Source organism: Hemiscyllium ocellatum, chromosome 14 (assembly GCF_020745735.1).
Source record: "Hemiscyllium ocellatum isolate sHemOce1 chromosome 14, sHemOce1.pat.X.cur, whole genome shotgun sequence".
NCBI classification, from domain to species: Eukaryota; Metazoa; Chordata; class Chondrichthyes; order Orectolobiformes; family Hemiscylliidae; genus Hemiscyllium; species Hemiscyllium ocellatum.
This window is the reverse complement of record NC_083414.1, coordinates 9,341,843-9,366,865: the sequence shown is the minus strand read 5'-3', so window position 1 is coordinate 9,366,865 and position 25,023 is coordinate 9,341,843. Positions and strand designations below refer to the sequence as shown.

The 25,023-nt window shown below is 45.7% G+C and overlaps 1 protein-coding gene across 1 annotated transcript in view; it reads left to right on the top strand.

The window, feature by feature from the left end:
• The window catches only part of col7a1 (collagen, type VII, alpha 1), a 363,650-nt gene that overhangs the window by 63,985 nt on the left and 274,642 nt on the right, over positions 1 to 25,023 (top strand). The window contains exons 11-15 of the mRNA XM_060835829.1: positions 904 to 1,050; positions 10,764 to 10,880; positions 13,553 to 13,705; positions 16,221 to 16,352; positions 17,752 to 17,895. Coding sequence (XP_060691812.1) covers positions 904 to 1,050; positions 10,764 to 10,880; positions 13,553 to 13,705; positions 16,221 to 16,352; positions 17,752 to 17,895 — 693 coding nt within the window. The remainder of the gene's footprint in view (positions 1 to 903; positions 1,051 to 10,763; positions 10,881 to 13,552; positions 13,706 to 16,220; positions 16,353 to 17,751; positions 17,896 to 25,023) is intronic.

Here is a 25,023-nt window from a genome sequence, read left to right as displayed (position 1 = left end):
TCCCTGGCGCTGTGAGGCAGCAGTGCTGACTGCAGTGCCATCCACTGAAGTTCAGGCTAATGCTTTGGGGATATGGGTTAAAATCCCTTCACAGCCGCTGGTGGAATTTGAATTCTATCAACTCATTTGAGACTAAAAACTACTCTGAACATTAGTTATCGCCGAAGTATCATTCATTGTCAGGAGAACCCCGTAGATTCGTCAGACAATCGTGCCAGTGCCTCAGTAGTTAGCACTGCTGCCTCACTGCGCCAGGGGCCTTGGTTCGATTCCAACCTCGGGCGACTGTCTGTGTGGAGTTTGCACATTCTCCCTGTGTCTGTGTGGGTTTCCTCTGGGTGTTCCGGTTTCCTCCCACAATCCAAAGATGTGCAGGATAGTTGAATTGGCTGTGCTAAATTGCCGGTAGTGTTCAGGTACGTGTAGGGTAGGTGCATTAGTCAGGGGTAAATGTCGAGTAATAGGGTAGAGGAATGGGTTTGGGTAAGCTATTCTTCGAAGGGTCCATGTGGACTTATTGAGCCTAATGGCCTGTTTCCACACTGTAGGGATACTATTTTTTTTTTAAAAAATCACTAATGTCCTTTACTGAAGGAAACTGGTCTACATGTGACTCCAGACCCACTGTAACGTGGTTGACCTTAACTGCCCTTTGAAATGGCCCAGCAATTACTCAGTTCAATGGTGATTACGGCTGGGTAACAGATGCTGGCCTTTGCAAAGATGTCCTTATCCTGCCAAACAATAAAGAAATGGCCCTCCAAACTTAGTCAGCTTGACCTTCTTAAGATGGAAATAAATTCTGGCCTTATCAGCGATGACCACACCTCTGAATTAATGAAAAAAATAAATAACATGTTGTATTTTTTGATTCTTCTTTGCTGTGTCTTTTTCTCCTTTTAGGAAGGGATGTCCTGACGGTCAGTCTGGAGCCATCTACTGAATCGTACCATATCCAAGGTCTTTTGCCAAACACCGATTACACAGTAACAATCGCCACTTTATATGGAAGAATGGAAGGACCTCCTGCAAATACCAGGCTGAAAACAGGTACCATCATCAGGTGGAATGAGGGGCGATAGGCTCCAAACTCAACAACAACTGACATTTCTGTCGTGCTGGAGTTGGCAACGTTCCTTGGGTATATTCCTGGAGTTTTGATCACATGATCTCTGCCCTCCCCTACTCCTGTCATTGGTTCCCTGACATGCCTGTAAGACTAAAAGGTGTAGGAGCAGAAAGTAGGCCATTCGGCCCAGTGAGTTTGCTCCACCCAATCAATGAGATCATGGCTGATCTGGTAATCCACTTTTCTGCCTTTTCTTCATGACCCTTGATTCCCCAAACTGATCAAAAACCTTATCTTGGCCTTGAACATAGTTAACGACCCAGCCTCCGGGCAGCCCGTTGAGGTAAAGACTTCCATATCTTCACTCCCCTCCAGCTGTGAGGAGATTCTCTGTTAGCTGTTTAGACAATCCTTGACTGTCGGTCAGGCAGCTTTTATGTCTCTTCATCAATATTTCAATGAAGATAAAAAAGTGAAGTGGCATCCAAAATAAAAATGAAAACACACACCGTTTTAATATTGTGCCCAGATTGACTATTGATCCCAGGTCCCTGGTGCTGGGAGGCAGCAGCGCTGATCAAGGTGCCACTGTGTCCTCCACCTGAGGCTCAGGCTAATGCTTTGGGGACATGAACTAAATCATGGAGATTTTAACCCATGAAGTTAACCTGGGGATTAATCTACAATTCCTGCCAGCCCTTGAGCTTTGCCAACCTTCATGCCCCACCTTCCATGTCATGTAACAGCCCAAAGCATGGGCATTGATGCCACATAGGGTGGTGTGGGTGGGTGTCAATTGTTGGCCATTCCACCAAATGTTGCTGTCTGGGGGGTGGAAGTGGGGGTAGGGGAAGCTGGTTAAATGGTTGAGTCACAAGAGTCTGCAAATGGGATGTGAGCCAAGGTGGAATGAGGAGATTGGACAAGGGGAAGACCGGGTGTGGCTGCGACGCTGCTCAAGGTTGAATAGTCTGGCAGCATTTACTGGAGAAGATGAGAGCGTGGTGTGCAGTGACTTGAGAGCAGGCAAAAGTGAGGACATAGATGCTGGAAATCAGAGTTTAGGTTAGAGGGTGCTGGAAAAGCACAGTTGGTCAGGCAGCATCCGAGGAGCAGGAAAATCGATGTTTCGGGCAAAAGCCCTTCATCAGGATGAAGGGATTTTGCCCGAAACATCAATTTTCCTATTCCTCGGATGCTGCCTGACCAACTGTGCTTTTCCAGCACCACTTTAATCTAAACAGTGAGTTGAGAGCCCCTAGTATTAACTGCACTGTGTCCTTGGAGGTGGGAAGGGAAGAACAGAGTGATTTTAGAAATAGCAGCAAGAAATTAGAGTTACAGAGGGTTATGGTTAAGCTGACAGATCCAGGGAGGAGTCAGGAAGACCTGACAAGACTCAAGAGAAATATTGTGCCAACTTCTGAATCCAACTGTTCACCAACTTGTCTCACCCAACAAGACACAGCCTCGAGGGGAAAAATGAGCAAGTTAACCCATTTATAGATCTTGTTTAGACAATGTGAAAGGTTAACTGATCCCACAGTTATTTGATTGGGACCATTCTTTGCAGAGGATAGGGACAGGTAATGCAAGTCTGGAACAGTTTCTTGGAAATATTTCTTTGGAAAGTGGAGGGTTTGCTAGGAAGAGACCACGCTATAAAGCATTGTGCACCGTCTGAATGATGCACTGCAGCAGCTCATCAAGAGTCCTTCGACTGTTCCTTGAAAACCTACAACTTCAAATGTCTAGGAGGCCATGGACAGCAGATACACGGGATCACCACCCCCTGCAAATTCTCCTCCAAAACACTCACCATCCTGATCACCGTTCTTACCCTGCTGGGTCTAAATCTTGGAATTCCCTTCCGAACACCATTGTGAATGCATCTACACTAAATGGACAACTGAGGTTCAAGAAGGCAACTCAGCTCCACTCGGGGCAACTCGGGATGGGCAATAAATACTGGTCCAGTCAGTGATGCCCATGTCCTGTGTCATAAAGCCATACAGCATGGAAACAGACCCTTTGGTTCAACTCATCAATGCTGACTAGGTATCCTAAACTGATCTCATCACATTGTCCTGCATTTGTCCCATATCCCTCTGAAACTTTCTTATTCGTGCACCAATCCAGATGGTATCTGCCTTCACCGTGTCCTCTGGCAACTTATTCCAAACACGTACCCCTGCCTGTGTGAAAAGTTGCCTCTCAAGTCGCTTTTAAATCTTTCCCCCTCACCTTAAATCTATGCCCTCTAGTTTTGAACTCTGGAAAAAATACTTTGGTTATTCCCCCTATCCATGTCCCTCATGATTTTATAAACCTCTATAATTAGATTACTTAGTGTGGAAACAGGCCCTTCGGCCCAACAAGTCCACGCCGACCTGCCGAAGCGTAACCCACCCAGACCCATTCTCCTACATTTACTCCTCTAACACTATGGGCAATTCAGCATGGCCAATTCACCTAACCTGCACCTTTTTTGGATTGTGGGAGGAAACTCCCGCAGACACAGGGAGAATATGCAAACTCCACACAGACTGTTGCCTGAGGCGCGAATTGAACCCGGGTCTCTGGCGCTCTGAGGCAGAGGTGCTAACAACTGTGCCACCATACCGCCCATTTTAAATTGTCAATTAGATTAGATTTTCTCCAGTGTGGAAACAGGCCCTTTGGCCCAACAAGTCCACACCGCCCCTCTGAAGAGAAACACACCCAAACCCATTCCACTACCTTATATTTACCCCTGACTAACACTGTGGGCAATTTACCTGACCTGCACATCTTTAGATTGTGGGAGGAAACCAGAGCACCCGGAGGAAACCCACGCAGACACAGGGAGAATGTAAAAACTCCACACAGGCAGGAATCGAACCCAGGACCCTGGTGCTGTGAGGCAGCAGTACTAACCACTGTACCGCCCTGCAGTCGCCAACGCTCCAGCAAAAAAAGCCCCAGCCTATTCAGCCTCTCTGTACAGCTCAAATCCAACCCCACTGAACATCCTTGTAAATCTTTTCTGCAACCTTTCACGTTTCACAACATCCTTTCGATAGGCCTGAGTGAATAAAGTAAAGTTAAAATTAAAGTAAAGTAATACTGTATGGAATGAGCTGCCTGAGGACGTGGTGGAGGCTGGTACAATTGCAACATTTAAAAGGCATCTGGATGGGTATATGAATAGGAAGGGTTTGGAAGGATATGGGCCGGGTGCTGGCAGGTGGGACTAGATTGAGTTGGGATATCTGGTCGGTATGGACGGGTTGGACCGAAGGGTCTGTTTCCGTGCTGTACATCTCTATGGCTCTATCACACCCCCACCATCCAAAGTTAAAAGTGAGCTTGGGTTTACAATATTGGACTAAATTCTGTGAGGGATCAGCCTCACAGTATACACATCTCTTTTCAATATAAGGTTGACCATGATAGTTTCTCCTTGGTTCAGCTAGCTGAGACAGCATGTGCCTCAGGCATTTCACTGTCTGTAACCAATTCATCCAAGGAACTTCCCCAGCTCTCGGGCACTCCATTTTCTTTCAAAGTAACCGCAAAAATGTTTTTTCTCTAACCTTTGCACGATTCCAGCTTATGAATCCCCGGTGAGTACATCGTTTCTCTGCCAAAAAGCATGGCCAGTGTTTCAATGCAATTAAAGATCAGAAATCCAGATTAAAACATCAGCGCAGAACTTTACAAACCAAACAACAGCCATTATGTCTCTGGGTCAAGAGTTCATTCTGAGTGAAAATAGTAGAGAGTGCCCCCATGTGACTAAAAGACATGAAGTTAAAGCTGAGTGTGATTGATCTGCATGACCTGACTGCTGCCGCTTGGAGAGGTTTAGCTCAGTTGGCTGGATGGCTGGTTTCTGCTACTGTTACAACATGGAGTAAGCATTAATTGTACAAGAGAGACAGTTTGCACCTTAATAGATTGGGGACCAGCATTCTGGCAGGCAGGTTTGCTACTGCAACACAGCTGCGTTTAAACTAAGGGGGGGGGGGACAAACTGGATGTTTAAGAAGGAAATTGAAGGGAAAGTTAGAACAAGGGGAGTCAAGAAAGACAACTGTATCAATGAAGCAGAAAACTCAGAAAGGGATCATGCTGTAAGGTTGAGTGAAATAGGAGTTGATGGGAAGGGTGAGGGCAGTAACAAATTAAAAATACTATATATGAATGCACAAAGCATTAGAAATAAGATGGATGAGCTTGAGGCTCTTTTGGAAATTGACAGATACGATATTGTGGGGATAACTGAGACGTGGCTTCAAGTAGACAGGGCCTGGGAAATGAATATTCAAGGCTACACGTGCTATCGTAAGGACAGACTGATGGGCAGAGGGGGTGGGGTGGCCATATTGGTAAGGGATGATATTCAGTCCCTTGCACGGGGTGACCTAGAATCAGGGGATGTAGAGTCAGTATGGATAGAGCTGAGAAATTCTAAGGGTAAAAAGACCCTCTTGGGAGTTACCTACAGGCCCCGAAACAGTAGCCTGGATGTCGGATGTAAGTTGAATCAGGAGCTGAAATTGGCCTGTTGCAAAGATGTTACTACAGTTGTTATGGGGGATTTCAACATGCAGGTAGACTGGGAGAATCAGGATGGTATTGGACCTCAAGAAAGAGACTTTGTGGAGTGCCTCCGAGATGGATTCTTAGAACAGCTGGTGCTGGAGCCGACCAGGGAGACGGCAATTCTGGATCTGGTATTGTGCAACAAACCAGAATTAATCAGGGACCTCGAAGAGAAGGAGCCATTGGGAAGTAGTGACCATAATCAATAAACTTCAATCTACAATTTGAGAGGGAGAGGGTATAATGGGAAGTGACAATATTTCAGTTGAATAAAGGGAACTATGGAGCTATGAGGGAGGAGCTGGCCAAAGTTCAATGGTGCAATACCTTAGCAGGGATGACAGTGGAGGAACAATGGCAGATATTTCTGGATATAATGCAGAAGATGCAGGATCAGTTCACTTCAAAAAGGAAGAAGGAGGCATGGGTGGCCATGGCTGACGAGGGAAGTTAAGGAACATATAAAGTTAGAAGAGAAAAGTATAACATAACAAAGACAAGTGGGAAAACGGAGGACTGGGAAGCTTTTAAAGAATAACAGAGGATTACTAAGAAGGAAATATACAGAGAAAAAATGAGGTACGAAGGTAAACTGGCCAAAAATATAAAGGAGGATAGTAAAAGCTTTTTTAGGTATGTGAAAGGCAAAAAAAGTGGTTAAGACTAAAATTGGGCCCTTGACGACAGAAACAGGGGAATATATTATGGGGAACAAAGAAATGGCAGAAGAATTGAATTGGTACTTCAGATCTGTGTTCACTGGGGAAGACACCAGCAATCTCCCTGAGGTAACAGTGGCTGAAGGACCTGAACTGAATGGAATTTTATATTTGCCAGGAATTGGTGTTGGAGAGACTGTTAGGTCTGAAGGTTGATTAAGTCCCCGGGGCCTGATGGTCTACATCCCAGGGTACTGAAGGAGGTGGCTCCAGAAATCGTGGATGCGTTGGTGATTATTTTCCAGAGTTTGATAGATTCGGGATCGGTTCCTGCGGACTGGAGGGTGGCTAATGTTGTATCACTTTTTAAGAAAGATGGGAGAGAGAAAGCAGGAAATTATAGGCCAGTTAGTCTGACCTCAGTGGTGGGAAAGATGCTGGAGTCTATTATAAGGGATGAAATTACGACACATCTGGATAGTAGTAACAGGATAGGTCAGAGTCAGCATGGATTTATGATTGGGAAATCATGCTTGACTAATCTTCTGGAATTTTTTGAGGATGTAACTCTGAAGATAGATGAGGGAGATCCAGTAGATATAATATAACTGGACTTTCAGAAAGCTTTTGATAAAGTCCCACATAGGAGATTAGTGAGCAAAATTAGGGCGCATGGTATTGGAGGAAAAGTACTAACTTCGATTGAAAGTTGGTTGGTTGACAGGAAACAAAGAGTAGTGATAAACAGCTCCATTTCGGAATGGCAGGCAGTGACCAGTGGGATCGCAGGGATCAGTGCTGGGACCGCAGCTTTTTACAATATATATTAATGATATAGAAGATGGTATTAGTAATAACATTAGCAAATTTGCTGATGATACTAAGCTGGGTGGCAAGGTAAAATGTGAGGAGGCTGTTAAGAGATTACAGGGTGACTTGGACAGGTTAGGTGAGTGGTCAGATGCATGGCAGATGCAGTTTAATTTGGATAAATGTATGGTTATCCGTTTTGGTGGCAAGAACAGGAAGGCAGATTACTACCTAAATGGAATCAATTTAGGTAAAGGGGCAGTACAAAGAGATCTGGGTGTTCTTGTACACCAGTCAATGAAGGTAAGCATGCAGGTACAGCAGGTAGTGAAGAAGGTTAATAGCATGCTGGCCTTCATAACAAGAGGGATTGAGTATAGAAGCAAAGAGGTTCTTCTGCAGCTGTACAGGGCCCTGGTGAGACCACACCTGAAGTACTGTGTGCAGTTCTGGTCTCCAAATTTGAGGAAAGACATTCTGGCTATTGAGGGAGTGCAGCGTAGGTTCACAAGGTCAATTCCTGGAATGGCGGGATTACCTTATGCTGAAAGACTGGAGCGACTGGGCTTGTATAAAAGACTGAGAGGGGATCTGATTGAGACATATAAGTTTATGAAAGGATTGGACACTCTGGAGGCAGGAAACATGTTTCCGCTGATGGTGAGTGCCGAACCAGAGGACACAGCTTAAAAATATGGGGTAGACCATTTAGGACAGAGATGAGGAGAAACGTCTTCACCCAGAGAGTGGTGGCTGTGTGGAATGCTCTGCCCCGGAGGGTAGTGAGGGCCCAGTCTCTGGATTCATTTAAGAAAGAGTTGGATAGAGCTCTCAAGGATAGTGGAATCAAGGTTATGGAGATAAGGCAGGAACAGGATACTGATTAAGGATGATCAGCCATGATCATATTGATTGGTGGTGCAGGCTCAAAGGGCAGAATGGCCTACTCCTGCACCTATTGTCTATTGTCTATTCCTGCTTAGTTTAAACCAGCAACACAAAATATTTTTCCTGTGCAGTGAAAATTCGAGAGGCCAAGAACTATTTAAAGTAAGAATTGACAACTTAATTTCTTAAAGTAGAACAGAGAATAATTAACTAGCAACTAATTACAACTCCTTTCTCTAACCTGCCTTTTACTTTCCCTTCTATACTACTAATCCAATAAAACCCCCCAATTAAGATTAACCAACGTTCAACTTTTCAAAACCAGCCAGATGATGAATCTTCTCGTTATGTCTTCCTTTGTCTTCTTTTCTTCTTCTTAGGGATTTCTACTTCACAAGGTACTGATTTGATAAAGGTACCTTTAAGAGAGCTATTCTCTGGGCAGTCTGCAGTTGCCAATGGCTTGGCAGTTCTCCTCCAATCATTCAATTTCCCCCAGTCTTATACCCCCAAAGCATCCGATTGTATCATTGGCTTTTAAGATTGTCAATATATCAAATTTAGATTAGATTACTTACAGTGTGGAAACAGGCCCTTCGGCCCAACAAGTCCACACCGACCCGCCGAAGCGCAACCCACCCATACCCCTACATATACCCCTTTCCTAACACTACGGGCAATTTAGCATGGCCAATTCACCTGACCCGCACATCTTTGGACTGTGGGAGGAAACCGGAGCACCCGGAGGAAACCCACGCTGACACAGGGAGAACGTGCAAACTCCACACAGTCAGTCGCCTGAGGCGGGAATTGAACCCAGGTCCCTGGCGCTGTGAGGCAGCAGTGCTAACCACTGTGCCACCGTGCCGCCTAATTTAAACTTGATTGGAGTTTGGTATTTTTTGGGGTATAATTTAAACTGATTGGCCTAATTCGAATTTGTTTTGTCATCTCTAGGCAACCAGCTAATTGGTAACCGGTGTCGTGTGACTTTCGACTTTGCTCACCCCAGTCCAACACCGGCACCTCCACATTATTGCTACGATTTAGATTCCTAAGGCATTGAGAGTTGTGGGAAGATAGGGGGAAAATGCCATTGAGATACAGGATCGGCCATGATCATAATAAATGATGGAGAAGGCATAAAGGGCCTACTCCTCCTAGATTTTCTGTTTATGACCTCCTGCCTGCACTTTGCAACTTTCTATGTCCATGGGCTGCTTCCTGTGTAGCCATGTACCCATTGCACAGCCAATGTTTGCTCATCTGCGGTTTTCCAGAAGTAAAAAAAATGCAGTGCCTGTGTTGCATTATTCCTGATGAAGGGCTTTTGCCTGAAATATTGATTTTCCTGCTCCTCGGATGCTGCCTGACCTGCTGTGCTTTTCCAGCACTACACTCTACACTGTTGCTCCCGATGCGGTCTCCTCTATATTGGGAAGATTGGGCGTCTCCTAGCAGAGCACTTTAGGGAACATCTCAGGGACACCAGCACCAATCAACCACGCCACCCCGTGGCCCAACATTTCAACTCCCCCTCCTACTCTGCCGAGAATATGGGCCTCCTTCACCGCCGCTCCCTCCCCACCAGATTCAACCCCAGGGCATCAATGTGGACTTCAACAGCTTCCTAATTTCCCCTTCCCCCACCTCACCCTAGTTCCAAACTTCCAGCTCAGCACTGCCCCCATGACTTGTCCGGACTCGTCCTACCTGCCTATCTCCTTTTTCACCTATCCACTCCACCCTCTCCTCCCTGACCTATCACCTTCATCCCCTCCCCCACTCACCCATTGTACTCTATGCTACTTTCTCCCCACCCCCACCTTCCTCTAGCTTATCTCTCCTCGCTTCAGGCTCACTGCCTTTATTCCTGATGAAGGACTTTTGCCCGAAGCTTTGATTTCGCTGCACTTTGGATGCTGCCTGAACTGCAGTGCTCTTCCAGCACCATTAATCCAGAATGTATTGTATGTATGTCCAGTCAGTCGTACACACCTTCTGTGATGTTCCCCAGGAAAGCACCCTCCCTGCTCACCCATAAACGGTGGAACATGGCCCTTTCATTGATCTTAGGGATTGCCTATCGATGGTCCTTAAGCCAATGGAATTCTCTACAACAGAAGTGAAGGGAATGTGGAGGAGGTTTGATCTATGGGAATTCTTGGCGGTCAGTAAAAGCAAATGGGATGGGGGTTGAGCTGTTAGAATTCTGTAAAAGCAAACAGAATTTATCTTTTCTCATTGGTGCATAGGATGGGAATGCTTCTGGCAAAACCGACAGTTAGTACACAGCCCTGGCTGTCCTTGAGAAGTCATGATTTGGAGATGCTGGTGTTGGACTGGGGTGTACAAAATTAAAAATCACAATAGCAGGTTATAGTACAACAGTGCTCGAAAAGCTAGTGCTTCCAATTAAACCTGTTGGACTGTAACCTGGTGTTGTGTGATTTTTAACTTTGTACGTCCTTGAGAAGGTGATGGTGAGCTGCCTTCTTGAACTGCTACAGTCTGTTCAGTGAGGTCACAGTCTCACAGGGAGGGAGTTCCAGGATTTTGACATCAGCTTTGGGTTTGAGCCATTGGAAGTTCACACTGTTGAACTGGACAAAGATAGCTGTTGTTAGCTTATTATACAAGGACTATGGGTTACTACGTCATGGGAGCTTAGACACCGGGTGGCCAAGCGTTCCTTGGGCTTTGCTGTGTTTTTATGTTCCACATTAACAGTTTCTTCTGTTCTTGCTCAGATGTGGCAGGAGGTTTGGTCTTGAGGACAGTTGCGATTAGTCCAACTGCTATTCGTGTGACGTGGAACCTCCAACACGATGCCAGCAGCTACAGGATTGAGTGGAGGAAGGCTGCAGGTAAAAACCTTTCGGACTGAGGTCCTGGTGATAATAGAGAAGAAAGGTTTCTGGTAGAGAGGAGGGGAGAGTTGTACATCGCAACATCCAGGCAGACAGGAGGTGACAGTGGCTTAGCGATAATTTCCTGGGCTTGTAACCACAGATGAATGCTCTGGGGTAAGGGTTCAAAGCCTGCCATGGGCGATGGTGAAATTGAAACTCAAACCAAGAAATGATTTGGAATTGTAAGAATATTAGGGGAAAATCCATCTGGTTCACTAACATACTTCAGGGAAGGAAACTACTATCCTTACCTGGTCTGACCTACATGTGACTCTAGATCCACAGCAATATGATTAATGCTCAACTACTCTCTGGGTAATGAATGCTGGCTGAGCCAGCAATGTCACAAAACATGAGCAAATAAAGAAAACTGTCTATATTTAATGGTCCAACCTGATTAATTTATGTTCTTCACTCTCATTTTTACTGGCATCAGCCAGCCAAGCTGAATGGTGGGTAGCTGACTAGTGTCTTTGCAGCAACAGGGGTAGATGGTCGCTCAGTGGTTAGCACTGCTGCCTCACAGTGCCAGGGTCCCAGGTTCGATTCTAGCCTCGGGCGACTGTCTGTGTGGAATTTGCACACTCTCCCTGTGTCTGTTTCCTCCCAGAATTCAAAGATTATGTAGGGAGGGTGGATTGGCTGTGCGAAATTCAGGGATGGGTTAGGACCGCCTTCAGAGGGTTGGTGTGGACTCGAATGGCCTGCTTCCATACTATAGGGATTCTACTGGGGTCATGACATCCATGACTGACTGCAGTCATTGGTGATTGTGAGCAGTTCAAACACATTGGGTAGAGGGGTGTGCAGAGGGCGGCTGAGCTGTGAGAGAACGGTTTTGCTTCTTCTAGGCCACAGGCTGTGCAATAAAGACACTTCCCCAATAGCCTCTGCCCCTCAATCCTCCCTTCACCCCTCTGGACTTTGTATGGCCCAGGTAGAGTTTTGGAACTTCTTTAGAACATTCTGTTGACCAACTTTCTTCAGAGTGGGTGTCACTGAACCGAGTGACAATTTGTCTCTAAGCCTTTTGGAACTCAAGACAACATTCCTTATGGATAGAGTTCATCAACACCTCAGTCACATCCAGTCAACACCTCAGTCACTCTATCCTCACAATACAGCCTTGTAGGTATTTCCTAATCTCCCTGCCCAGCAATGCTATTACACACCTCTGGAGCAGGAGAGACTTGAACCTAGGCCTCCTGGCTCAGGGACATTCCAACTGCACCACAAGAGCTCTAATTTGTAGGACTGCTTTCTCATTAGAGAGACAGAATTGGTGGTGGTTTATCCTGAAGGTCAGCATGCCTCAAGCGAGGGGAGAGGATGAGTAGGAGGGTCTTTTCCGGTAACCTCAGCCAGTGCTGACCAACCTCGGTACCACTCTTCACTTCCTCTGTCACTGAGTTAATGAATTAAACCCAGCCAGCAACTTAACTCTTGCTACGCTAACACTGAAGGTTTAAACTTGATGTGTGGGGATTTGTTAGCTCAGTCGTCTGGCTGGCTCGTTTGCAAGACACCAACAGTTTGGGAGAAAGTGAGGACTGCAGGTGCTGGAGAGTCAGAGCCGAAAAGTGGGATGCTGGAAAAGCACAGCAGGTCAGGCAGCATCCGAGGAGCAGGAGCATCGACGTTTCGGGTATAAACCCTTCATCAGGCATCCCTCATGAAGGGCTTATGTCTCAGGTCTCCTGCTGCTTAGTCAGAGCCCGATTGGCTGTGCTTTTCCAGCACCACACTTTTGGCAACAGCAGATTGGGTTCAATTCCTCCACCGTGAAGGTCCTGTTTCTCAATTGTGCCCCTTGCTAGAGCTATGGTGACCCTCGGGTTAAACTCACCAGTTCTCACTCTAATGGGATAGTGGGAACTTCAGCTTTTGAGTTGGTTGAATGAATAAGGGTTGTCTGACTCCAATGTTAAGGGCAGTGCCAACAAAAGATTGCGGGTTTGAGTCCTGCTGAGATTATCAACCAGCAGTAAATTTAACACATGACTCTCACCAGCTGTGGAATGTTTGCAAACGAGGTAAATGCTACCTTGCAGATAGTCATGTTCACACACTGGCCTGTCCTTCAGCCGGTGTCCTGCTCGTTGGAATCCTGACTCAACACTGACTGAGCAAATGTTTTATCAAACCAACACCTCTTGTTCCAATCTGTGCAAACATTTCCAAGGGGCGGCACAGTGGTTCATTGGTTAGCACTGCTGTGTCAGGGATCCAGGTTCGATTCCAGCCTCGGACAACTGTCTGTGGAGTTTGTACATTCTCCCCTGTGTCTGCGTGGGTTTCCTCTGGGTGCTCTGATTTCTACCCACAATGCAAATATATGCAGGTTTGGTGAATTGGCCAAGCTAAATTGCCCATAGTGTTCAGGGATGTTTGGGTTAGCTGCATTAGTCAGGGGTAAATGTAGAGCAATAGGGTTTGGGTGGGTTACTTTTCGGACATTCAGTGTGGACTTGTTGGGCCAAATGGCCTGTTCCCACGCTGTAGGAATTCTTTGATTCGATGATAATTGATAATATGAACTGTGACTTTGGAATCTGAAATGTTGGATATAACTCCCTTTCAGAAACTGTAGATCAAAAACTGACAAAAGTTATTTTTGCTTTCCACAGAGGAACAGATACAATCACACAAAGCTGTGCTGTCTGCCACCGCCAACAACTATGACATTATCAACCTCTCTCCTGGTACTGAATATGCCATCACACTCTACACGCTGTATAATGGCAGGGAAGTAGCAACACCAGCCACCATGTCAAAGACAGGTACATCCAAAAGGAGCTGCTTAGGAACACTTTGATCAGGTAGCAAATGGACTCTGGTAGAATGATTACCATCGAGAATGCACCCGTTAATGGTGATTGACAGTTAACTGCTGGGTACTGTGTAAATTTGCTTACATGTTGATTTTCCCCATAAGTTTGTATTTATGACTAATTGTCCTAATGAACGCAAAACAAAAAGCTTTGACAAAATATGCCTTTTTCAGCAATACTCCAATTGAAAACAATAAATTGAAGAAAACTCCGGAATTGTAAGCTAGTCTCAGTAAAACAGGAATTGCTGAAAAAGCTCAGCAGCTCTGACAGCAGCTGTGGAGAGGAATGAGTGTTAACATTTGGGCTCGGGTGACCCTTCCTCAGTGAATGTCATAGAGATTTACATCCTTTGGCTCAACTTGTCCATGCAGTCACTTTTCACAGCTAATCTCGTCTCATTTGCCTACGTTTGGTCCATATCCCTCCATGTGACCATGGAACTAGCATCACCCTCAAAAGGCAATTAGGGATGGACATTAAATGCTGGCCTTAAAGTGATACTCACATTTCAGAATAGAATAGTAACGGAGAGCAGTTACCTGTAATGCTCTGTCTTCACAAAGCAGGAGTGAACACACCTCGAAAACCATTGCCTCATGCTTCTGGAGTCACTTATGATTTTGTAGACATGAGTTAGACTGAAGAGCAGGGTCCAGGGCAGGGAGCTTATATCAGAGCCCAATAACTGAAGCCCAGGGATTTGGGGTGGGGCGGGGGTCCACTGTGTTTGGGTCAGGGCTGGGACCCCATGGGTGTGGTGCTAAACCAGAGTCTCCATTTTTGTCTCTTCCCATATTGAAGATTCCTTGTAATCCCTGGAAAAAGGAGTACTCCCATCTTACAGCGACAGGTACTTCGGCCTCCCCCTTCCTTCCTGTGAGAGGCTGCCCTCTCTCTTAACAACACACAACAGCAACATCTAACATGAGGGATGGGGTGGGGAGGGTGGGGGGGAAGATGGATGATCCTGAACCTCTTAGCCCTGAGAAATCAGGCAGAAGCTGAGCCCAGACTTAACACTAATATGTCCGTCGTTCTGTCACTGGGCGGACCCTCTCCAGTTGTGAGGTTGCACGACAAAAAGATGCAGATTCGATGGGCCGAAGAGCCTCTTCTGTGCTGAATGAATATCTGACTCTGTGATAGAAGAAGCTGGTGAGGGGGCCAGACCGGGGAAAACAGAATGGAGCCACATGTGTAAGGCAGGTGGATTGGTTTAGTGGAGGAGGCTTCCTTCCATCTAGTGACTTCAGCTCCAAAAAAAAAGGCCGGGGAGGGGAAGGAGTGGGCAAGGACTGCGTGACAAGTGGGTGATCCTGAGCAGTTTTCCCTTTCGAAAGCATTGGGGCCTGACCTTTAAGGGCCCCTTGGAAATTCTAGTTCAGACCTGTCCCTCTGAGGGACCCTCCATGTTGATGCAAGTCTCGAGATGGGACAGCCAGCTTTTCAGAAGGTGAGTGTGGGCTTGGTGGACTGAATAGCCTGCTTCCACACTGCAGGGATTTTATGATTCTATGTATAAAAAGACACATCTGGATCAGTGTTCAGTCTTCACATGGAATACATGGGTAGGTGGTATTATCACTGGGCTAGTAATCCAGGCTTATGATATGAGACATGGGTTTGAATCCATTCACAGCAGGTAATGGAAACTGAATTCAATAGAAAGCTAACCTAATAGTGACCATGTTGATTGCTGCAAAACTCCATATGGTTCACTAATGCTTTCCAGGGAAGGAAATCCACTGTCCTTATTTGGTCTGATCTTCATACGACTCCAGACTCTTAACTGGTCTCTGGACCATTAGGCATGGGCCATAAATTCTGGTCTACAAATGGCACCTGTCCCCCATGAATGAATTTGAATGAGTATACCACATGGATATTATTAAGCTGGAGAGGGCTCAGAAACTATATTGCTGGGAATGGAGGGTTCTGCTTATAAGGAGAGGCTGGAGAGACTGGGAGATTTTTCACTGGAGCATAGGAAGTTGAGGGGAGACCTTACAGAGGTTAATGAAATCATGAGGGGCATAGAAAAGGTGAATAGCAGGTGTCTTTTTCCGAGAGTGGAAGATTTCAAGACTAGGGAGCATAATTTAAGGTGAAAGGAGAAAGATTTAAAACAGACATTAGGGGCAATTTTTATTTTAAACACAGTGTGTGTGGAATGTACTTCCAGAGGAAGTGGTGAATGCAGGTACGGTTAAAGCATATAAAAGACATTTGGATAAATCCATAACTAGGAAAGGTTTGGAGGGATATGGGCCCAGCACAGGCAGGTGGGACTAGTTTAGTTTGAGATTATGATTGGCATGGACTGGTTGGACCAAAGGGTCTGGTTCCATGCTGTATGACTGTAACATTGAGATGATTACCAGTGACCAGGTGCTTGTTAGGAGAGGGAGCGATGGTAACTTCTGCTTTCGTCTTATAATTTTTCTTTCTATTTTATAATTAGTGGAAAAGGAAATCCCGTTGGGCACCGTCGCAAATCTGCGAGCAGTGGATACAACAGGAGGCCGGATTCGGATCAGCTGGACTGCAGTACCAGGAGCAACAGCTTATAAAATTGTCTGGAGAGATCAATCAGGTATGTTTCGAGGGTATCGTACATAAAACTACAACTGCACCAGCCAACTTGATATTGCATCAACAAAATAACCCTGTCTGAGTTGCCCCTCACTGAATCCCCCACTAGCAACATCTGGGGCAGGCTTATCATTGACCAGAAACTGAACTAAACCAGCCGCGTAAATGCCATGGCTACAAGAGCAGGTCAGAGATTAGAAATCCTGCAGTAAGTAACTTGTCGCCTGAAATAACTGCACCAAGGCCAGTATCCCATCACCCTTTATTCACATGTACACTGTACACTGACTGTGGCCAGCCAGCTCAGAGTCAGTCCTCAACTGAGGAGATTCTCATCTCCTGGTTTTTTAAAAAATGTTTTTTGTTTCCCTCCCACACTACAGCAGTACTGCTCATATTCATCAGCACTCATGTTTGGGGGTGTGTGCATTCCAGAAAAGACACCCATGCGCCCAATCCCCTGGTTATATTTGTCAGCTAGGGTGTTCCTGATTGGCCCAGGTCAATAACCCCTCTCAAGGATCTCATAATTAACAAGATTGACCTGGCTCCAATCACTACACCTCCTGACTCCCCAAAGCCTGTCCACCATCTACAAGGCGGAAGTCAGGAGTATGATGGAATACTCCCCACTTGCCAGGATGAGTGCAGCTCCAACAACACTCGAGCAGCTCAACACCATCCAGGATAGAGCAGCCCACTAGATTTGCATCGCATCCAATACCTCCAACATTTACTGCCTTCACAGTCTTAGCAATGTGTACCATCGACAAGATGCACATTGCAGTAACTCACCAAGGCTCCTTTGACCTTTATTAGCTAGAAGGACAAGGGTAGCAGATAGATGGGAAACAGCAATTCGTACAGATTTAACACAAGTCCCTTACCTGTGTGCTCCAGCCCTCTAAAGCCCAGGATCCACAATGTTTTGTTCGTCACTTCCTCAACCTGTCCTCCCATCAGCAAAGATTTTGGGGAGTATGTACAAATGGCACATGTTCTTCCAAATGTTTCTGATCCTGCACCCTTCTCTGAATCATACCTGTGTTTTTTTTTAATGAAAGCAAAATATGCTGGAAATCTGTAACAAACAAAGTGCTGTAGAACCTCAGCAGCTGTCAAGAAAGAAACAAAGTTAGCATTTCCAGTCTTCAAGGCTTCGACAGAGCGGAAGTTCTTTTGTTCTTATTTATCCAGTCAACGTGTATCACTTTACACATCTCTGCCTTAACCTTCGTCTGTCACATCCTGCACCTTCCAAAGGTACACACTGTCCATCCCATAGTTGATGGTCTTTCCAGGTTTTGTGTGCCCTGATCATTTTGAAATTGTGCCCAAATATAACCTAATCTTTACATATAACCTGGTCTTTACATTTAACCTGGTCTTTTCCTGCTCAGGATATGAGGTAACCAGAATTGTGTCACATGACACAACAATATTTGACATTGACCGAGTGCAACAAGGAGGAACCTATTACATTAACGTGTCGCCACTTTCTGGAGGCAGAGAAGGAAATCCTGTCAGCGTTGTGGTTCAAGCAGGTAAGAGATGGATTGAAACTGTGTTAACGCTGAGCTTGCTCTTCTTAAGCGTGCTTGGGCAAATAACATTCAGGCCAGGCAATTATCATTTCCAACAAGAGGGAATCTAACCATCGCACCTTTATATTCAATGGCATTACCATCACTGGATCCCCCAGTATCAACACCCCAGGGTTACCATTGACCAGAAATAGAATAGCCCTATTGGCCACAAATGCTGGTCAGAGGTTAGGAATCCTATGGCAAGTAACTCACCACCTGTATTCCCAAATTTGTCCACCATCTACAAGACATAATTCAGGAGTGTGATGGAATGCTCCCCAATTGCCTGGATGGGTGCAGCTCCAACAACACTCAAGAAGCTCGATTGTCAAACTACCTAGCACGTTCAACATTCACTCCATCCATCAGGTTAGCAACAGTTTGGTACCAAACTGCAGCAGCTCACCAAAGATCCTTAGACAGCGCCTTCTAAACCCATGGCCAGTTCCATCTAGTAGGACAAGGGCAGCAGGTACTTAGGAACACCACCGCTTGCAGGTTTCTCTCTAAGTCACCCACCATCCTGACTTGAAAATATGTCACCATTCCTTCCTTGTTGTTCAATCAAAATCCTGGAATTCTTTCCTGAATAGCATTGTGGGGTACAAATGGACAGCAGTGATTCAAGAAGGCAGCTCACCACCACTTTCTGAAGGATAATTAGAGATGAATACTGGCCATCCAGCAACACCTACATACCGTGAATGAATAAGGGAAAAAATCATCCACGTTGATCTCTGTATTTCCATTGCTTCTTGTAGTTGGGAATCAGGATTATAATGTGGTCTTTCTATCTTGAGTAAGGCCAGGTTGCTCTGTCAGTGAAGGAGGGTTTGGCCTTGAGCCCTTGCGTGATTCCCTCAGCTGTTTGTCTTACAGCCATTAATAAATGACTACTATGTCTGAGGATGTCTGAACTAAACAGGAAATTGCAGAAATGGAGCAGCATTGCCAAGACGATTGAAGTGCATCTTCCTTATTTCACAATGAAACCCTATAGATGCTCCACATTAGTAGCAGCAGTGTGTACTATCTACAAGATGAACTGCAGAAATTCACCAAAGATCCTCAAACAGCACCCATGGCCACTTCCATCGAGAAGGACAAGGGTCGAGTTAGGTCACATGGGATTCAGGGTGAGCTTGCCAATTGGATACATAATTGGCTTAATGGTAGGAGACAGAGTGGTGATGGAGGGTTGCCTTTTGACCTGGAGACCTATCACTAGCAGTATTCCACAGGGATCAGTGCTGGTTTAGTTTGCCATTTAAATAAGTGGATGAGAATGTAGTAAGCTTGCAGGTGATACCAAAATTGGTGGTATAGTAGACAGTGAAGAAGAGTTTACAAGATTACAAAGGGATCGTGATCAAATGGGTGTCAATGGGTTGAAAAATGGCAGATGGAGTTCAATCTGGATTAATGCAAGAAATTGCATTTTGGTACAACAAACCAGGGGGTGGGGCGTACACAATTAATGGTAGGGACCTGGGTAGTGTTGAAGAACAAAGGGACGTAGGGGGTTCAGGTACATAATTCTTTGAAGTTTGCGTCCCATATAGAGAGGGTAGTTAAGAAGGTGTTTAGTACGCTTGCCTTCATTGCTCAGTCCTTTGAGCACGGGAGTTGGAAAGTTATGTTGAGCTTGTACAGGACATTGGTGAGACCGCTTCTGAAATACTGTGGAGTACTGGGTCGCCACATTACAGAAAGGATATTATTAAGCTGGAAAGGGTTCAGAACAGATTTCCCAGGATGTTGTCGGGTATTGAGTTATAAAGAAAGGCCGGATAGGCTGGGACTTTTCTCACAGAATCATGGGAGGTTGAGAGAAGTTTATAAAAACATGAGAGGTATCGATAGAGTTAATGGTAGTTGTCATTGCCCCAAGATGAGGGATTTCAAGATGAGGGACACATTTTTAAGGTGAGAGGAGAGAGATTTAAAAAAGACATGCGAGGCAAATTGTTTTACAAATTGTGGTTCGTGTGTGGACTGAACTTCCTGAGGAAGTGCTGAATGTGTGTACAATTACAATGTTTAAAAGACATTTGGATAGGTACGTGAATAGGAAAGGTTTGGAGGGATATGAGCCAGGAGCAGGCAGGTGGGACTAGTTTAGTTTGGGATTATGTTTGGCATGGACTGGTCAGACCAAAGGGTCTGTTACTATGCTGTATGACTGTATGGCAGCAGATACATGGGAACACCACCACTTTCAAATTTCCCTCCAAACCACACACCATCTTGACTTGGAAAAATGTCACCATTTCTTGACTGTCACTGGGTCAAAATCCTGGAATTCCCTCCCTAAGGGCATTGTGGGTCAATCTAGAGCACGTGGACTGCAGTGGTTCAAGAAGGCAACTTACCCCCACCTCCTCAGAGGCCAACTTGGGACGGGCAAAAGTAATGCCCACAAATGAATTTTAAAAATGCCATTGGGGTCTGCCAGCACCCCTTCCGCAATTAGAAACATCTGTGTTACTTTCTGACTGGCAGTTGTGGTGTCTACGGGGAGACAGTCCATGTCTCTTTGTGTCTCCCCTTAGGGGAGATGGTTTCACTTTGACCACTGTTACTGCCCCTCCTCAAACATGTCACCTTCCCTTTGTCTGTGTGTTCAGCTTTGAAATAACGCACAGTGAGGTGATGGGCAGGTTTGATGTTTTCTGAATCCCTGCACAGCGCCCAGAGTACTGGGAGTAAACAGCCATCGCTCTGAGGGGATTCCCCTGTAGAAGTGTGGGCTCTGACCCATTTGCTCTGTCTCCCCCAGTGGGCAGAATGTTGCCAAGGTGGCTGGAAAGTGAGACCCAATTTGAGCAGGCGTTCGGGCAGTCTTTGGATTTGCCTGGGCCTCTCCCACAGGCACTAATCGCAAAATCAAAGAATGGTACAGCACACTGGGGTAAGGCGCTTCTCTGGGTCAGCAATTTGGAAGTTATAAAGCTGACCTTATTCTCTTTACGCCCACCTGCAGTGGGCACTAACAACACTAAGAGCCACAGCCCCCTCACATAAACCAAGTTGACAACATGCTGTGCCTGAACTCGGTATCATGTTCCTAGGCTTTAACTAATGGTCCTTAATGGAGACCTCAGGAGGTAGGTGAATGTATATCTGTTGTGTATTATTCTCCTGGAGCCCACGTGGCTCATTTGTTAATATTCCAGCTTATCCATTGGACAGTCTTGGGCTCAAGTCCCACTTCAGGAGTGATGGCTATGGAAAATGATAGTGGCTGTTTGTGGTGTTTCTCTACTGTCTACGTTATGGTTATCACAGGTAGTCAGGTACCTGACTCAAGGAAAGCCTGATTCTTGAAGAAGGGCTCATGCCCGAAACGTTGATTCTCCTGCTCCTTGGATGCTGCCTGACCCGCTGCGCTTTTCCAGCATCACATTTTCAGATCAAGGAAAGCCTACAATTTTAAGACAAAACACTGTGGAGGCTAGAAATCAGAAACAGGCACAGAAATTGCTGGAGGAACTCAACAGGTCTGGCAGCATCTGTGGAGAAACAGCGTTCATGTTCTGAGTCAGGATTGTCTGTCAACCTCTAAAGTTGCACACTGCTAACTATTTACAGAGCCGCAATGTCACTGACAGACACACATAGTCTGGGTACAGGGCTTAGTGTGTGTTACAAACAATTAGAGCTGACTCCATGACAGAGAGAGAGAGTGACTGAAGGCAAGGAGCGAGTACTGTCAGATTGGAATGTCTGTTGTTGTGATACCATGTCATTGTCTGACTGGCCTGTTTGATCTAGAATCTGTGCCACAATATAAGGGCTATTCCAGGGCTTTAGTTAAGCTATTAATCAGCCCCGTGGAATCCTCTTAACACTTCACACCATCCTTCTTTTTGTTCCCTCATGGGACTTGGGGCCTGGCCAGCAATTATTGACCCTCCCTACCTACATAAGGTGGTAATGATAGGGAGATGTACTTTCTGCAGAGGCAGAACGAGGTCACATTAACACTGACGAGTCCCTGCACTAGCTCCTGCACACCCTCCACCTCACCACCCCCCTGCCATCTGACTCCCCTGCTCCACATTAACTTACACAAGTTCAAAGGTTGGCGAACAAGTTGCTCTGTGTTTCGGATTTCCAGCATCCACAGTATTTTGCCTGTGTTGAACTTGTGCTATGTTGTGTGATCGACACTGACAAATCACTGGATGCATTACAGTGAGGCTCACAACAGTTCGCTCCTGCGTATGTCCGTGTGGCATTAACACACCAGAGGTTCAGGTCCTTCCATGTGTGCAGTCAGATTTAATGTCTCCCCACGCACTGTGGAGTATCAAAGTCAACTGTTACACTAACACTGCTGCCCCACCAGAAGTTCTTACTGAATGATTCACATCATCAAATGCTCTCACACTACAGATACACAACACTGCACTAAATCAACAAATTATGGACCATTGACTGTCTGAAACATGCTGTTTGCAATCCTCAATCTGAATCTGAAACAGTAGCCTTTCAGCTGTAGATTGTGAAATATTTAAGTGCTCTAGATCAATCATTTTTCACAGTGCTGAACCTTACTGGAGTCCTGCATACACAGACACCATACACACACTGAAGGTCTGTGATTAAATAGACTGTGGTTTAGATATGGCAAAATGATTATTACTTATTGCATTGATAATTGCAGCATGGAAACTTATCAGTGTGAAGTTTATATTTAACTTGGCAGTAGTGAGATGGTGTTAATTATGTACTTAACAGAAATTCTCAATGTCTTTTTTAAGAAGGAATTGTACATTGCTCAGGATGAATGTAACAGGAAATCCATAATAATTATTGGGACTCTGTTCACCATAACATTATGGAGTTGACAGAGAAAAGAGGAGCGATGGTGCCTATTGCAAACTTGGAATTTATTGGAACTAGTCCCATTCCTTAACATTGCTTCAAGGGGTCACCAAGGCAACGCTTCCCAGCTTGCCCTCATCAGGACTGAAACACAAGGAAGGAGAAAGGGAGGACCGTAGATGCTGGAGATCAGCGTCGAGAGGGTGGTGCTGGAAAAGCACAGCAGGTCAGGCAGCCTCCGAGGAGCAGGAGAATCAACGTTTCGGGCAAGAGCCCGTCATCAGGATTTCCTGATCAAGGACTTATGCCCGAAACATTAATTCTCCTGCTTCTTGGATGCTGCCCGACCTGCTGCACTTTTCCAGCACCACCCTCTCGACGCTGAAATACAACAAAACCAATTTTGGAAAGGGAACAGTGATTTATATGGCATGAGAAGAGGGTGCTGATTGCTTGGACTATAGTTGGCATGGAGTTTCCGCAGGAACTGAAACTGTCAGTCTTTGGTAGCTGATTAACCTTACACCAGGGAGGTGGACTCAGATTGGCCTGTGTGTTGCCATGGGCAATGAGGCAGCGATTGGTAACCTCCATAACCATTTAAAATCTGATTGAAGATTTGTAGCTCGGGTGTCCGTTGTTGTGGTTCTGCTCGCCGAGCTGGAAGTTTTTGCTGCAAACATTTCGTTCCCTGGCTAGGGAACATCATCAGTGCTGTTGGAGCCTCGTGTGAAGCGCTGCTTTGATGTTTCTTCCGGTATTTATAGTGGTTTGTTCTTGCCATTTCCGGGTGTCAGTTTCAGCTGTAGTGGTTTGTATATGGTGTCCAGGTCAATGTGTCTGTTGATGGAGTTTGGGGATGAATGCCATGCTTCTAGGAATTCTCTGGTTGTTCTCTGTCTGGCTTGTCCTATGATAGTGGTGTTTTCCCAGTCAAATTCATGTTGCTGGTTGTCTGAGTGTATGGCTACTAGAGATAGCTGGTCGTGTCGTTTTGTGGCTAGCTGATGTTCATGGATGCGGACTGTTAGCTGTCTTCCTGTTTGTCCTATATAGTGTTTTGTGCAGTCCTTGCATGGTATTTTGTAAACTACGTTAGTTTGGCTCATGCTGGGTATTGAGGAACGAGGACATGCCACAACCAAAAAGGACTAGCCACTCTACCATACGTCAGGAGCGTCTCAGAACTGACAGCCAGACTACTGCGACCCTTAGGACTCATAACAGCACACAAGCCAACATCCACGCTCAGACAACAACTCACTAGAACAAAGGACCCAATACCCAGCATGAGCCAAACTAACGTAGTTTACAAAATACCATGCAAGGACTGCACAAAACACTATATAGGACAAACAGGAAGACAGCTAACAATCCGCATCCATGAACATCAGCTAGCCACAAAACGACACGACCAGCTATCTCTAGTAGCCATACACTCAGACAACCAGCAACATGAATTTGACTGGGAAAACACCACTATCATAGGACAAGCCAGACAGAGAACAGCCAGAGAATTCCTAGAAGCATGGCATTCATCCCCAAACTCCATCAACAGACACATTGACCTGGACACCATATACAAACCACTACAGCTGAAACTGACACCCGGAAACGGCAAGAACATCCATCAACAGACACATCGACCTGGACCCCACATACAAATCACTGCAGCTGAAACTGACACCCGGAAGCGGCAAGAACAAACCAATATAAATACCGGAAGAAACATCAAAGCAGCACTTCACACGAGGCTCCAACAGCACTGATGATGTTCCCTAGCCAGGGAACGAAACGTTTGCAACAAAAACTTCCAGCTCGGCGAGCAGAACCACAACAACCTCCATAACCCTTTTCTCAAGGATACTTCTTGCCCACATAGAACAGAACCCTGTGTGTAAATATAGGTGGCTTCAAGCATGCAGACAGATGAAATGTCAGTATTCATGAATACCTATCAGAAAGATGTTGTGAAACTTGAAAGGGTTCAGAAAAAAGATTTACAAGGATGTTGCCAGGGTTAGAGGATTTGAGCTATAGGGAGAGGCTGAACAGGCTGGGGCTGTTTGCCCTGGAGCATTGGAGGCTGAGGATTGTAAAATCATGAGGGGCATGTATAGGATAAACAGACAAAGTCTTTTTCCTGGGGTGAGGGAGTCTGGAACTAGAGGGCATACCTTTCAGGTGAGAGGGGAAAGATATAAAAGAGACCTAAGAGGCAACCTATTCACGCAAAGGGTGGTACATGTATGGAAC